The sequence below is a fragment of the Crinia signifera genome, chromosome 19 (genome assembly GCF_055691185.1).
Source record: "Crinia signifera chromosome 19, ASM5569118v1, whole genome shotgun sequence".
In the NCBI taxonomy this organism is placed as follows: Eukaryota; Metazoa; Chordata; class Amphibia; order Anura; family Myobatrachidae; genus Crinia; species Crinia signifera.
In genome coordinates this window covers 18,619,105-18,634,645 of record NC_139226.1, presented here as the reverse complement: position 1 = coordinate 18,634,645, position 15,541 = coordinate 18,619,105, and the positions used below count along the sequence as shown (strand labels likewise).

The 15,541-nt window shown below is 42.1% G+C and overlaps 1 protein-coding gene across 2 annotated transcripts in view; it reads left to right on the top strand.

Annotated features, from left to right (window-relative positions):
* The window catches only part of LOC146041721 (B-cell receptor CD22-like), a 37,464-nt gene that overhangs the window by 9,719 nt on the left and 12,204 nt on the right, over positions 1 to 15,541 (top strand). For both annotated transcript variants that reach the window (XM_083161636.1, XM_083161635.1), the window contains 2 exons: positions 3,966 to 4,259; positions 9,392 to 9,479. In XM_083161636.1, the coding sequence (XP_083017762.1) occupies positions 3,966 to 4,259; positions 9,392 to 9,479 (382 nt within the window). The remainder of the gene's footprint in view (positions 1 to 3,965; positions 4,260 to 9,391; positions 9,480 to 15,541) is intronic.

Below are 15,541 nucleotides of genomic sequence, written 5' to 3'. Positions count from 1 at the left end.
CTTGTTTCCTATCTGGGCGCCCAGGTTTTGTACGTACGGCACCGTAATGAAATCGGATCGCATCGCATCGTACACATACACGATATTGAACGATGCGATGCGATGCAATGCGATCCGATTCGATTTCCCATAGGAAACAATGTGAAATGGCTCAATTTAGCCAAATTCTCATAGGAACAATAGTAAATGGGCCAAAAACACCCCTGAACATTGAAATGTCCCCCCAAAAGTAGTTTACGCCACCCCGCCATCAACGTGAACCCGAAGCGTGGCGAGCGCAGCGAGCCCGCGAGGGGCGGCGGTACGCGTCCTCCGACCTTTTCATGCCCTACTATCCACGTCGGCGTGGAGTGAGAATAGAATAGTGTGGCGAGCGCAGCGAGCCACCGAGCCCGAAGCGTGGCGAGCGCAGCGAGCCCCGCGAGGGGACGCGGATACCTTCACAGTTATACGCGTCCCCTCGCGGGCGACGCGGACACCTGGGAAGCCCGCGAAGGGACGCGTTTACCTGTGAAGGTATCCGCGTCCCCTCGCGGGGCTCGCTGCGCTCGCCACGCTTCGGGCTCGGTGGCTCGCTGCGCTCGCCACACTATTCTATTCTCACTCCACGCCGACGTGGATAGTAGGGCATGAAAAGGTCGGAGGACGCGTACCGCCGCCCCTCGCGGGCTCGCTGCGCTCGCCACGCTTCGGGTTCACGTTGATGGCGGGGTGGCGTCAACTACTTTTGGGGGGACATTTCAATGTTCAGGGGTGTTTTTGGCCCATTTACTATTGTTCCTATGATAATTTGGCTAAATTGAGCCATTTAACATTGTTTCCTATGGGAAATCGGATCGCATCGCATCGCATCGTTCAATATCGTGTATGTGTACGATGCGATGCGATCCGATTTCTCTACGGAGAATAGCATGGTGCGCAATTAACTTAGTGGGCGCCCAGATAGGAAACAAGTACCCATATAAAATTAGACAAAACCTCTCATGCGAATCCAAAGGGGTGATCTATTTATTGAGATGCCCCTGCGGCCTCGAATACATTGGGAGAACCATCCGGCCCCTAAAATCAAGATTATACGAACACGTAAGGAATATAAAGAGAGGTTTTGAGAGTCACAGTGTATCACTACATTATAAAGAGAAACATCAGTCTGATCCCACTAATCTTTTCTTTGCGGCCATTGATGCCCCCCTAAAAAATTGGAGAGGGGGTGACCATTGCAATATAATAGACAGAAGGGAACTATATTGGATTTTCACACTAAAAACAATGACCCCAAGAGGATTGAATATCGATTTTCATAATAGCCTCATTACGCAGAAGTAAGAAGGAATAAGACAATAGATGGGACCGGGCACCAGTAATAATGATACATCCTGAGTAGCGTAATACACTAGTTAGTACAATTTACCTACTACTGAATAAACACAGACTGCATGGCACCAGTTAATTGATTCAACCTCATATTATTATGACCACACATTCATTATAATTGTTTCATAAAGGAAATAGCGCCTGCCATGTGTCATAGACCCATTTTATTGTATTTGCACAAAAAACAAATCAATAATGATAGCTGATGATTCCATTAACTACCACCGGATACATCAACTATAAAAATGTTCATCATCAAGATTTATACTGATGCCCATTCTGATTACAGATGGACCAATATGTTTGTTTACTGTCAAGTTTGTTTAAGATCAATTCCACAGACTGACACTGAATTCGTATCACTTATTTTATCGGGTAGAGAAACAACTAGGACTTGCTACATTTCACGCATGCCCAGTTCTATTGACAATGTTTATTTGCATGTTTGAACAAATGAACCAATGAGAAAGAAAAGCACCACCCACAGGATGACGATAAATGGAACCTAACTGAAGCACCAATGACTGCACACCATCCTTGAAGAAGGCCTATCCCTGGCTGAAACGCGTTGGATCATACACGCCCATCCACACACGTACCAACCACAGATCTGCAGTGAACATCAACAGTGCCGTAGCATCATTGACAATTGTGGTCACGTGACCCGGAAACAGAGCGCCAACAACGAGACGCCGTGATCAACATCTGAGGACTGAAGACAGGAGTGCTCCCTGGACATCCGACGGGCAAGCGGCACCAGAGCATATCGGGTGAGTAAGGCTAGGTCCGTAGGAGGGTGATAGAGGTACAATCAACGGTCCAGTTGGGGCCTCCCTCACCTCCATATAGACCGAAGGCTTCCTGTTCGCTAGAAGCCAGCTGTATCCGGCATCCAGACCCCGGCACCAGCGGCGGCTGAAGCTTCAGGAGGTAAGTAGGCCCGGACACGCCAACACTCACTCGCCTCTCCCTGCACCCACCCGACTCCTCACAGAGCGTCCTCCGGCTCACTGGACAAAACATCACCGCACATTGACAGTTATCACAGTTGCGGGACGCCGCACTGTGATTCACACCATCTACCGTCCGGCTAATGTGGCACCATCTTACAGATTAATATCGTGGACAACATTGGGGTTGCATACTATTTCATCCCAAAGCAATAGGCATCATAAGATCCCTTATTTGGGACAATCTTTTTTGCTCACTTCGCATTTATATCGATCAGCCCATTGGATTTAATACTGTATTCACTTATTGCCATTCAGATGGCATTAGCAGTGTGTTGATCATATGCTTTTTAAATTTGTATAATTTTTAATTTATGCTTCAATCATGTCACTGTGACAGTTATTATTAATCAGTTTTTATCGATTATAATCTTACTAGTGTTTTTCCAAATAATAAAATATTTAATGCTCATAAACAGGCACACTTCATTTAATATAGAGCGCAAGGTATAATTTCCTTTAACATTGTTCCCTCGGGAGGGCGGGCACCTCCAATACCTTTGCTGCACTAGAAACACAAGACCTGAGCGCAGTCACTATATCCTTTTTTCAAGATACAAATTGAGGCAGGGGTGTCACTTACCCATGTGTACAAGATTCAGCTATACGTGCCCCGTAGACTTGCAGTGATAAAATGGGTGGGGGTCTTGAATGGGAGTCGAGCTTCTATAAGGGGTGGGGTTACAGCTTTTTCTAGCACTTTGGAGGTCCAGGAAGTGCGGGCTGCTCCAGACAGTGTTGTGGCTACAAGTTCTGGCTCCTACACACTAATAGGAGCCAGGTGCTGCACATAAAATTAGAAGAAGGAGCTGGCACTTTGCTGTCAGGCCCCAATGGGTGACAACTGGGTCCGGCCCGTACCCCTTTTACCTATTGTGGTGCCACTAATTTCAGGTAAAGGTTCAAAATAATGGGAAATCATTATCAGGACACATATGGATTCACCATTTATTCTTTCGGTGATGGAGCACCAGATGTTGGAGTACCAGGTGACAGTGCACCAGTGGTGGAGTTACTGTTGAATGTTTGCTGTCCACCTTGGCTGAAATATCAACACCAATAGCAGATAGCCCATTTATTACAACACAGGTGGGCTGAAAGAAACCTTATTCCTTTTTAGTAATCCCATTGAAATAGTACTTTAATAATTATTGGACATGGTTGCTACTTGCATCATTAATACCGTAACATAGAAACATAGAAACATAGAATTTGACGGCAGATAAGAACCACTTGGCCCATCTAGTCTGCCCCTTTTTTTAAACATGTTACCTCAAACCATATTTTATCCTTATTTTTTTGTAAGGATATCAATATGCTTATCCCAAGCATTATTTGAACTACAGTCCATAAGTAGTACTGTATATGTAATATTTTTTAATAAATTGTTAATTTACATATACATGATGTGAAAAGAAATATATAATGGTTGTAGCTTCATTAAAATAAGAATGTACATTGTCAGTATTCATGAAGCCCATATGAGTTGGTTCCAGTTACTACATATTATTTATTCTTATGCACATATATTTACACTATACTTTCTGAAAATAATTATACACTTTTATATCAATTCTGCAGATGTCCCACCTGAATTGGAGCTGTCAGTGCCAGGAGAGATGACCGTGGGGGAACCCTACACAATCACGTGTTCTGCTAATCACACATGTGCCTCCAGTCCACCTACATTCACTTGGAATGTCACTGGTTCACATGTCACTGAACATAAACTAGACCTTGGTGAGGGTTTGACAGGAGCATTGTCTGAACTGACATATCAACCCTCTGCTGCAGATATTGGGTCAGCAATTCAGTGTACAGTTTTATTCCCCAATCAGCAAACAACTCACAAGACTGCTAAACTCAACATTAAATGTAAGTATGACATATTATTGCTTTCATGCACATTGGCATTGAGGGAGGGTGGCAGATGTACTAATTACCTGGGCCTGGGCTTCTGGAAGTGGCCTTGGTCCACTGCCCAAGTATTAGTATTTTTATTATAATTTTATTTATAAGGTGCCACAAATGTTTTGCAGCACCACACAAAAGAACAGTACAGGGAGACAAAACTTAACATTACAGCAAATAAATAACAAATAGAGTACAGGTAAAGAGCACCACAATTCAATATACATTACAGCTTAAATGTGAGTAGTGAGGAATTGATCAACGTGCTACTAGAGGCTGGTGGCCAATGATGGAGGTGAGCAGTAGACGAGGATGGTCACTGTGTGTTGGAGTATGGGAGGGCTGTGAGTGACATGTGAAGAGAAGAGGGCTTTAACAACAGGAAGGAAGAGAGCCCTGCCCTGAGGAGCTTACAATCTAGTAGGAAGGGGAGACAAAGAGATTAATTGAGGTGCAAGCAAGTGGAGGTGGCATGATAGCCGGATGTAATTGGGCAGAGATGGTCAAGGCATAAGGCAGGGGGTCAGATTACAAGCCTCAGGACTGAGTTATGCAGCGGATGGGGTACACTTTGATGAGTAGGTGAGTTTTCAGTGCCCATATGGAGCTTTGCAAGGTCGGGGAGAGTCTTATGGAGCAAGGGAGTGTGTTCCACTAAAGGGGAGTCCTGAACTCTAGTATACTTGATATCTTCAAGATGGTGCCCACACATTAATGGCAAAGGCTCTTGCACTGTGCCAAAGTCTTGACTCTCTAGTGCACATGCACCATCTTCCCAAATATTGCTTGGAAGATGGCAGTGGCCGAATAGGAGGGACCTGCTTTTCACAGCAAAGTAGGAAGCAGGTGCCCTCCTCTGTCCCCTCCTCACTTTTAGGCCACACCTCCTATTTATTACCAGGTATGGCATGGCTCTCTACACATCTGTGCATGCTACTGCCCTGTTCCCAAAAATAGGAAACTAATGGTATTTTTTTCTTTTTTTTTTGGGGGGGGGGGGGGGGGGGGTTCATTATTGTTTGCTCTAATGTTTTTAGATAGAGTGTTTTTATCGACTACTGTACATAAGGATGAAAGGAAGAAATTGAATTATTCATAAATGTGTCCTGTTATATTTTATTTATATGTTAACTTGGACAACAGTTCCGCCCCAGTTTTGTGCCAGTTCCAGTTCTGATTCAGTTCCTGCATCTATCCTCCTCTACGAACTCAGACCCCGGTTCCCACTCCATCCTACATCGGTATCCTCAACCATGTCCTTTGTAGCACCTCTGTCCTATATCATCCACTCTCTCGTTTCTCAACCTGACATTGTAATACTGCTTTTCCCTTCTAGCATGTCTTCCTGGCAATGTGAGCCTTTGAATGGGGACCCCCTCAGTGGCATAACAATAGTCCCACAGCCCCTCGGTGGTGGGGAGGCACTCAGAAGGTGTGGGCTCCGGGGGGGAGGAGTTTGCAGGGCTATAGTTACCCTCTGCCGTCTGTCCCTGCCCCTGGTACCTCCTGCCACTGGCGCTTCTGTCGGGTCCCGGCTCCTGCAGCTAATAAAAATTGACAATCAGAAAATGGCTGCCCCCATACAGCAGACCATTTTTAAGGTTGCTAGAGGAGGCCGCCGCCTACTCTAGCATCCTCAAAAACTGTCTGCATTATGGGGGCAGTCATTTTCTGAGTGTCACTTTTTATATGCTGCAGGAGCCGGGAGAGCCTGGACCTGACAGAAGCACCGGCGGCAGGAGGCACTGGCGGCACAGGGAGGAGGCGGGAGGAGAGGGGGGTTGTTAACCCTAAATGGGGGGGGGAACACTGCCCGAATTTGCGGCAGGTGGGAGCAAATGTAATAGTTACGCCACTGGACCCCCGGCTCCCATTGCAGAGATATGGCAGACATTTTAGATTTTATATTGCAAAAGGACAAGGGTTGTGGATTAGGAGGGGTACCAAAGGGTATCCACTAATTCACTTACCTGGCGCTCCAATAAAAATAATAATAAATATAACAATGGTGCTATATTTTATACACCTATTACACAAAAAACCAGCTGCTGCACGTGTTAAATGAGCTCGCTAGGCTCATAGATAGACAAAACTTAGAGGGGAGGGGTTTTAACACAATTGCGCTGCTGGATATAGTAAATTATGAACTCCAAGTCAAGTGTGGGTATGACCAGAAAGGAATGAAACTGGACACGCTTGTAGAAATTAATATTTTATAAATGTAAAAATTTTTTTATCAACCACATATACATGTACAATAACACTAAAATATATAAAAAAGCATATTTAAGAATAAATCTTGAATAGTGAGGTGTCTCCAAGGTGGGGTAGATTCCCAATAATAGGGTTTAACTCAGTTCCAAGGAAATAGAAGAAAGCGCAATATTAAGCAGTCATGAATTTAAAGAAGCCAGATTAGCATGTAGACAAACATGCACTAGATGGTAGGCAGTTCTTATTTGTAAAATAGGAGAATTTATCTCACCCAGATGATTGTAGATAGCGGGGAGCCAAATAGGTGTTTGTTTAGCTCGACCCACTTGTCTTGAAAAAGTTCCCGTCCTGTGAGGGTACGAAACGCGTTGACGCAATACATACTTCACCTGACGTGTCTCCAAGGTTCCACCTCCGACTCAGCTTCCAGCCGCACAGCTGACTCCCAGCGTTTACCGCTAAATTCAAAGCCGGCGTCTCACGCGGCCACCGGCTGATTGCCAACTCATCTGCCGCCCCTAACAGCTCCGACGAGCACCTGCTACACAGGCCGTGACCGTGCTCGGTCCCCCGGTTCATCTTACAAGGGGACGCAGGCTACTAACACCACGGAGCGCTACTGAGCGCAATCATCATAGCCGCTCTACATACAGCGTTCTTCAGCTGCTTGTCCCTGCCTCCTGGAGGGTCACTTGGGTCGAGCTAAACAAACACCTATTTGGCTCCCCGCTATCTACAATCATCTGGGTGAGATAAATTCTCCTATTTTACAAATAAGAACTGCCTACCATCTAGTGCATGTTTGTCTACATGCTAATTTGGCTTCTTTAAATTCATGACTGCTTAATATTGCGCTTTCTTCTATTTCCTTGGAACTGAGTTAAACCCTATTATTGGGAATCTACCCCACCTTGGAGACACCTCACTATTCAAGATTTATTCTTAAATATGCTTTTTTATATATTTTAGTGTTATTGTACATGTATATGTGGTTGATAAAAAATTTTTTACATTTATAAAATATTAATTTCTACAAGCGTGTCCAGTTTCATTCCTTTCTGGTCATACCCACACTTGACTTGGAGTTCATAATTTACTATATCCAGCAGCGCAATTGTGTTAAAACCCCTCCCCTCTAAGTTTTATATTGCAAACCAAATTTTTATTTGGTGGGAAAAATGTGGATGAGTGGCCTCAAACCATTCCTGAAAAATGCTTTCTGGGTTGTTCCACATCTTGTCACTGACTGGTACTAATGAAAGATGTGATAAAAAACAGTAACTAGTAATTAGGCTGAACTTTGACCTCTCTCCCACCCAGTAGTGTCTGTGATGTCATCACCTACTGTCATCACCCACTGAGCATGTAAGAGTCATGACAGACTTAGCCAGTTGTTACATATATTTATACAATGTGTGCAGTTGTGTGAGTCAGAGCTGGCCATACTGTAGGTTAGGGAATGTATGCTCTAGTTTGCCTATGCCTAGGGCCAGCTCTGGTGCGAGTCATCATTTACTTTGTATTTTGAAGACATATTGTATGTGACAACGGCTGGGAGTAAAAGAGAAGGAAACAGAAAAAGGAACATGCCCAGTGTGCATTGTAACAATATATGAAGGCCATGGTCATGATGCAACTTTTTACATTCTTCAATAGGTCAACACCAATATGATAACATGCATAAAAGGTTGACATAGAAAAGGTCAACATGAGGTTTTCACCTTTTTTGGGTGTCAATGGGTGTCCACTACTGCTGGGCTTGGCACACTTTACTTTTAGCATTTGGGGACAACGTGGATGGTAAAGCATGCAAAAGTAAAAAAAAAATATTGGAAATAATCGTAGTTGCAAAATGAAAATTTCAGCTGATATCATTATAATACCTGACGATTATTTATTATTAAAACTATTTTTTTTTAAGGACGAATTTTAACCAAATAAAGGCAAATACAAAATTGATGATGGTTAGTATGAACAAACAGTAATGCTGTTGAGAACAATTTCTATTATTCATTAATTTGATGGCATGATAACATATTTTGGTAGTGTTGAATATGTATGGGATAACACAATACATGATATAAATAATATGAATATCTGATATTACAGGTTACAGTAATTTACTGCAAAAAATGGGAAAAATTAACAATTATTTTTTACCTGGTTTTTATTTTTTGGGGACATTTGCAAGCACAACTACAGTCAAGCGCTGGGGTTGGATAGGTGGGGTGGAGGGGAAGAATAAGATTAGAGGAAGAGGTAGAAATAAAATAGATATTAAAAAAAATGAAAATAAATGAAATAATAAAAATGAATAAATAAAAAAATAAATAATACATAAAAATAACAATATAGACCAAGGTAATGTTTAAACTCATTATAGCGGCTTTGGGAGTGCACCAGATTGTTTGCGGGAGACTTGCCCTGGCTTACCCTGCAAGCAGTGTGTGTAGAACTGAAGTCAGTGGCTTGTACTTTCAGCGGTGGGACTATGCGTTTTTTTGCTGTGACATCATCCACCGGCTCCAGCTCGTGGTTCAGCTAGCGGTGGTAAGCGGCTGGGAAAGTGGCTGGGGGTGGCTTGTCTCTCCTTTGGGGGGGGGGGGGGGGGGCTCCTTAAATTCCAACGCATTTCACACACTGTACATGCTTAAAACAGAAATGAAAAATTGTCAATATAAAAAAATTATATAAAAAAAAAATATAAGAAAAATAAAGAAAAAAAAGAAAAAAAAGGGGAAAGATGGAAATAAAAAACAAAATAATAATTATTATTTTAAATATTAATAAGGGACCGTTTAATAATGATGATGATTATGTTATTGTTAAGATATGTTAAAAAAGTACTATTAATGAATTATAAAGATAACTTGTTTCTACAGTGGGACCTCGAACTAACATTTATATTGGAACTATTGTTGGAATCATCTCCACTATTGCACTTTTAGGAATTGCCTTCTTTATTTGGAGGTACAGTAAAATTATTTCCTCTCCTTATTTGTTTAACACTGCAGTATCAGCTAAATGTTACAGTCTTTCTTCCATTACTTAATTCATTTTAAGATAACAAGGTTAAACCCTAATAAACGGCTACTTAATCAGAATTCACTCTTATGATGGTCAAACCATGAACAGTTTATTTGCATTAAGGGGAACTGAACTGTAAATCTCAAATGTATCACTGGTCTGCAAGTGTCTTATTGTGCTAGAATCCAGTTACATTGTGTAACATAGAATCAGTAAAAAGTAGTCATGTTGTAATATTACTGCAATCGCTTGTTTATCCTCTGTGAAACTGAAGTTCTGCATTTTCCATAGATTTGTGCACCAACCTCTTGACTGTTAAACATATAATGCATATAATGCACATAGTGTAGTTACACCCTCTAGAGCAGGCATTCCCAACCACGGTCCTCAAGGCACACCAACAGTGCAGGTTTTGTAGATATCCAGGCTTGAGCACAGGTGACTAAATTAGTATCTGAGGGAAAAAACCTGCACTGTTGGTGTGCCTTGAGGACCGTGGTTGGGAATGCCTGCTCTAGAGAGAGATAAAGTGCCAACCATCAAACTTTAGTTATTTTACTGGCTGTGTTTGGAAAATGATAGTAGCTGATTGGTTGGTACCGTATGTCTTTCCACTTTATCTCCCTCCAAGCTTTGATTAATCTGCCCCTACACAGTATATGCAAGAATAACCTTTTTTAAAAAGACACACACACACATATATATATATATATATATATATATATATATATATATATATATATATATATATATATATATATATATATATATATATATATATATATATAGACATTGGATGGGCTCTGCACACACTAAATTAACTGATAATAAATAGTGGAGATTTGGTTCATGAATTGATTAATGCATTTAAGCCTGCAGCCCCCGTCAAGGGACCCCACTGTTCTGCAGGTCCTACCACTATCGCTGAAAATGGCTGCAATACACATAGCTATCACATCAATGTTTGATACCAGGCATGCTATCAGGTCTGAAGCTCACAGCAGACTTTGCTTTTATAGGTGAGCAGCTACCAACACACCTGTCACTAATCATCTAGGGAAATGGCTAACATAAGCTATGGAATCTTAGTTAAAAACAGGGTGCATGAGAGAATGTGACCACAATAAGACTAATTAAAAAAATTAATCTAATAAACAATATATACACTTAACATCGGCACTCACCTTTCCTAGTTTTGGGGTGCCCTATGGCTTGTGACCACATTGTTTAAACAGACATTGGATGGGCTCTGCACACACTAAATTAACTGATAATAAATAGTGGAGATTTGGTTCATGAATTGATCAATGCATTTAAGCCTGCAGCCCCCGTCAAGGGACCCCACTGTTCTGCAGGTCCTACCACTATCGCTGAAAATGGCTGCAATACACATAGCTATCACATCAATGTTTGATACCAGGCATGCTATCAGGTCTGAAGCTCACAGCAGACTTTGCTTTTATAGGTGAGCAGCTACCAACACACCTGTCACTAATCATCTAGGGAAATGGCTAACATAAGCTATGGAATCTTAGTTAAAAACAGGGTGCATGAGAGAATGTGACCACAATAAGACTAATTAAAAAAATTAATCTAATAAACAATATATACACTTAACATCGGCACTCACCTTTCCTAGTTTTGGGGTGCCCTATGGCTTGTGACCACATTGTTTAAACAGACATTGGATGGGCTCTGCACACACTAAATTAACTGATAATAAATAGTGGAGATTTGGTTCATGAATTGATCAATGCATTTAAGCCTGCAGCCCCCGTCAAGGGACCCCACTGTTCTGCAGGTCCTACCACTATCGCTGAAAATGGCTGCAATACACATAGCTATCACATGATGTGATAGCTATGTGTATTGCAGCCATTTTCAGCGATAGTGGTAGGACCTGCAGAACAGTGGGGTCCCTTGACGGGGGCTGCAGGCTTAAATGCATTGATCAATTCATGAACCAAATCTCCACTATTTATTATCAGTTAATTTAGTGTGTGCAGAGCCCATCCAATGTCTGTTTAAACAATGTGGTCACAAGCCATAGGGCACCCCAAAACTAGGAAAGGTGAGTGCCGATGTTAAGTGTATATATTGTTTATTAGATTATTTTTTTTAATTAGTCTTATTGTGGTCACATTCTCTCATGCACCCTGTTTTTAACTAAGATTCCATAGCTTATGTTAGCCATTTCCCTAGATGATTAGTGACAGGTGTGTTGGTAGCTGCTCACCTATAAAAGCAAAGTCTGCTGTGAGCTTCAGACCTGATAGCATGCCTGGTATCAAACATTGATGTGATAGCTATGTGTATTGCAGCCATTTTCAGCGATAGTGGTAGGACCTGCAGAACAGTGGGGTCCCTTGACGGGGGCTGCAGGCTTAAATGCATTGATCAATTCATGAACCAAATCTCCACTATTTATTATCAGTTAATTTAGTGTGTGCAGAGCCCATCCAATGTCTGTTTAAACAATGTGGTCACAAGCCATAGGGCACCCCAAAACTAGGAAAGGTGAGTGCCGATGTTAAGTGTATATATATATATATATATATATATATACATACAGATTGATCCGGCACTCCCAGGGTTAAAAATGCAGCTTGCTCTGGTGCCCTTCCAGCATAAACAGCGATATAGACAATCTTGTAGCGAGGGCGGCACTCTGAGACTTCATAAGAATTTTCAAAATGCTTTATTGCATATCAATCCACCGACACAGTGTTTCGAGCTACTGCTCGTCCTCAGGGCATGACAAACTATCATACAATGCACAGTAAAATACCCAAAAACGTGAATATCCCCGCCCACACATAATTGCATACTCACCTGGATCAGCTGTCCCCGCCGTCCTGTTGGCGCGAAGTCGGACCGTCCGGTCACTCACTCAGGCTTCCTGGTTGCGTCACAGCTTGTGCGACGCCTCCCGGGGCGCCCAGTGATGACATCAGCACTGTCTTTCATTCTGCCTCACAGGACTACGCTGTACGGCCGCCGGGTGGTTGCTATAGAAACTGAATAAACAACAGAAAAAAAAGGAGTTTAAAAACGCATTCAAAACACGTAAATACATAATAATACACAATCAACAAGATTAGTATCATTCACAATGTGTTAAGGCAACATAATGACTCTATTATTTGCATATTTAGATAATTTTTAGTCATTTCAATATCAAATTTATTTTTATTTATAAATAAATCATGTGCTATCCACTGGCCTACTATGATACCTTTATGTCAATATATGGCAAATATTAATGGAATATGTAAAAAGGATCTGCGGGAATAATACCAACAAGATTCCTTTAAAGAAAGCTTTGCAGCCCATGCTGCTCATTGAGCCCTCTTGGTGCAATCGTGTCCAAGGTGAAAATCCACCTCGCCTCCGACTGCAGCAAGAGTTTACCTCTATTACCTCCTCTGGGTGGTGCAGGAACATGATCAATAATTTTAGATTTTAAACTAGCGACACTGTGACCCATTTGGGCACAGTGTCTTGCTACGGGTTGTTCACTGCTACCACTATTCAATGCCAATCTAATGGCATACCGGTGGTTTGCCATACGTTCTTTAAATTGACACTCTGTCTTGCCCACGTAGTAAAGACCACATGGACAAGACAGAGTGTACACAACGAATCTACTAGAACAGGTTACAGCATGTTTGATAGGAAGTTTACGTCCTGTGTGTGGGTGTGTGATGTAGTCACCCACCATCATGGAACGACAAGTAATGCATCCTATGCATCTGAAACACCCAGCCGGGCGAGTCAGAAAGTGCTTAGGAGCAGATTTTTTAGTAAGACTACTGACATCTAACTTCACCAGTAAATCACCTAGGTTCTTCCCCCGTTTGTACGCTGGCATCAGCTGTAGTTTGTTTAAACCTGGGAGATCCTTATCAGTAGTGATTAATGGCCACAATTTTTTAACCCTTTTAGTGATTACCGGACTTTCATTAGAGAATTGATTAACCCAAGGTAATTTTTGGGTAGTTGTAACTTCCTTTGTTGCTGGGTTTAATGCTTCTTCTCTAGGGATGTTAATCACTTTGTTTTTTACCCTTTCTAGATCTCTGCGTCTATAACCTCGATGTTCAAATCTCTCTTGCATAAGGTTAAGGTCTTTCAGGGTTTGGTCTGGGTCACTTGTGATGCGCTTAACCCTTAACATTTGCGAATAGGGAAGGCCATCACGGAGGGGTAAAGGGTGGCAGCTTTCATGTCTGAGCATGGTATTCCTATCTGTCTCTTTGACGTAAAGCATAGTAGATAGTTTGTTATTATTCAATTTAATGCTAACATCTAAGAAGTTAACCATACTCTCATCAATGACATATGTGAACTTTACTGGGCTGTTGGAAAGATTATGTTGGACAAAAAGGTCTATTAAAGATTGCTTTGACCCTCTCCACAGTAGCAAGAGGTCATCAATGTACCTTAAATATAAAACAATTTTATCACTATCGGGACCTTGAAAAAACAATCGATTGTCAATTTCACACATAAACGCATTGGCGTACGATGGGGCCACCGAGGACCCCATCGCACAGCCAAGGCGCTGTCTGTAATGATTGTTGTTGAAAACAAAGTAATTCCTGTTAAGGACTAAAGACAATAATTGCATAAACAAATGGGTTGGAGGCCCATGATAATATACATTATCCCGTATTAAGTTATGCACAGCTTCCATACCTTCCTGATGCGGAATGCATGTGTATAGGCTGGTAACATCAGCACTACACAGAAGCATTCCCTCAGGGCAAATATCAATTTCACCTAATCTATTGATAAGCATATTAGTATCCCTAAGGTACGCTCTAGTTTGTTGGATACATGGATTTAAGAAACAATCCAGATAGGTGGACACTGGATGATAGAGCGACCCCCTGGCAGATATGATAGGTCTAAATATGCAAATAATAGAGTCATTATGTTGCCTTAACACATTGTGAATGATACTAATCTTGTTGATTGTGTATTATTATGTATTTACGTGTTTTGAATGCGTTTTTAAACTCCTTTTTTTTCTGTTGTTTATTCAGTTTCTATAGCAACCACCCGGCGGCCGTACAGCGTAGTCCTGTGAGGCAGAATGAAAGACAGTGCTGATGTCATCACTGGGCGCCCCGGGAGGCGTCGCACAAGCTGTGACGCAACCAGGAAGCCTGAGTGAGTGACCGGACGGTCCGACTTCGCGCCAACAGGACGGCGGGGACAGCTGATCCAGGTGAGTATGCAATTATGTGTGGGCGGGGATATTCACGTTTTTGGGTATTTTACTGTGCATTGTATGATAGTTTGTCATGCCCTGAGGACGAGCAGTAGCTCGAAACACTGTGTCGGTGGATTGATATGCAATAAAGCATTTTGAAAATTCTTATGAAGTCTCAGAGTGCCGCCCTCGCTACAAGATTGTCTATATCGCTGTTTATGCTGGAAGGGCACCAGAGCAAGCTGCATTTTTAACCCTGGGAGTGCCGGATCAATCTGTATGTATATTGAAGTGGGATTGTTTGTGGCGATCAATCCTGTTATCTTCTATCAAGGCACCCACCATCATTTTACTATACCTGAAGGGAAATATCTCTGCTGATAAGGCAGCATACATCTGCTATCCTGCAGTGGCAGTTCTGTGATACCTGTTATATTTTTGACATGGAATCTTCTGAATATGGAGTGAACTTTTCTCAAATCGACAGCAAAGAGCGCTTCAGCTACTCTGAGGCTGAAGCTGATTCGATTATACAAGCCGGCAGTTCATCTGCTCATACCCCGGCTGTGGACAATGAAGATCTTTACAAGGACTGGTATGCGTTGAAAAAGCGAGAGGTCGACTATAGTATGCATGCGTCGACACTTGCGGATTATTATAAAGACAAACTTATACCTCGGGGGTTTAGGGTCACCAACACCCCCACTATTGGTAGACAGAATACTGCCTTTTGCAAAAGGTGGGTCAGCATCCTTAATAAGTGCTCAATGGACTTATTGTTGCTGGT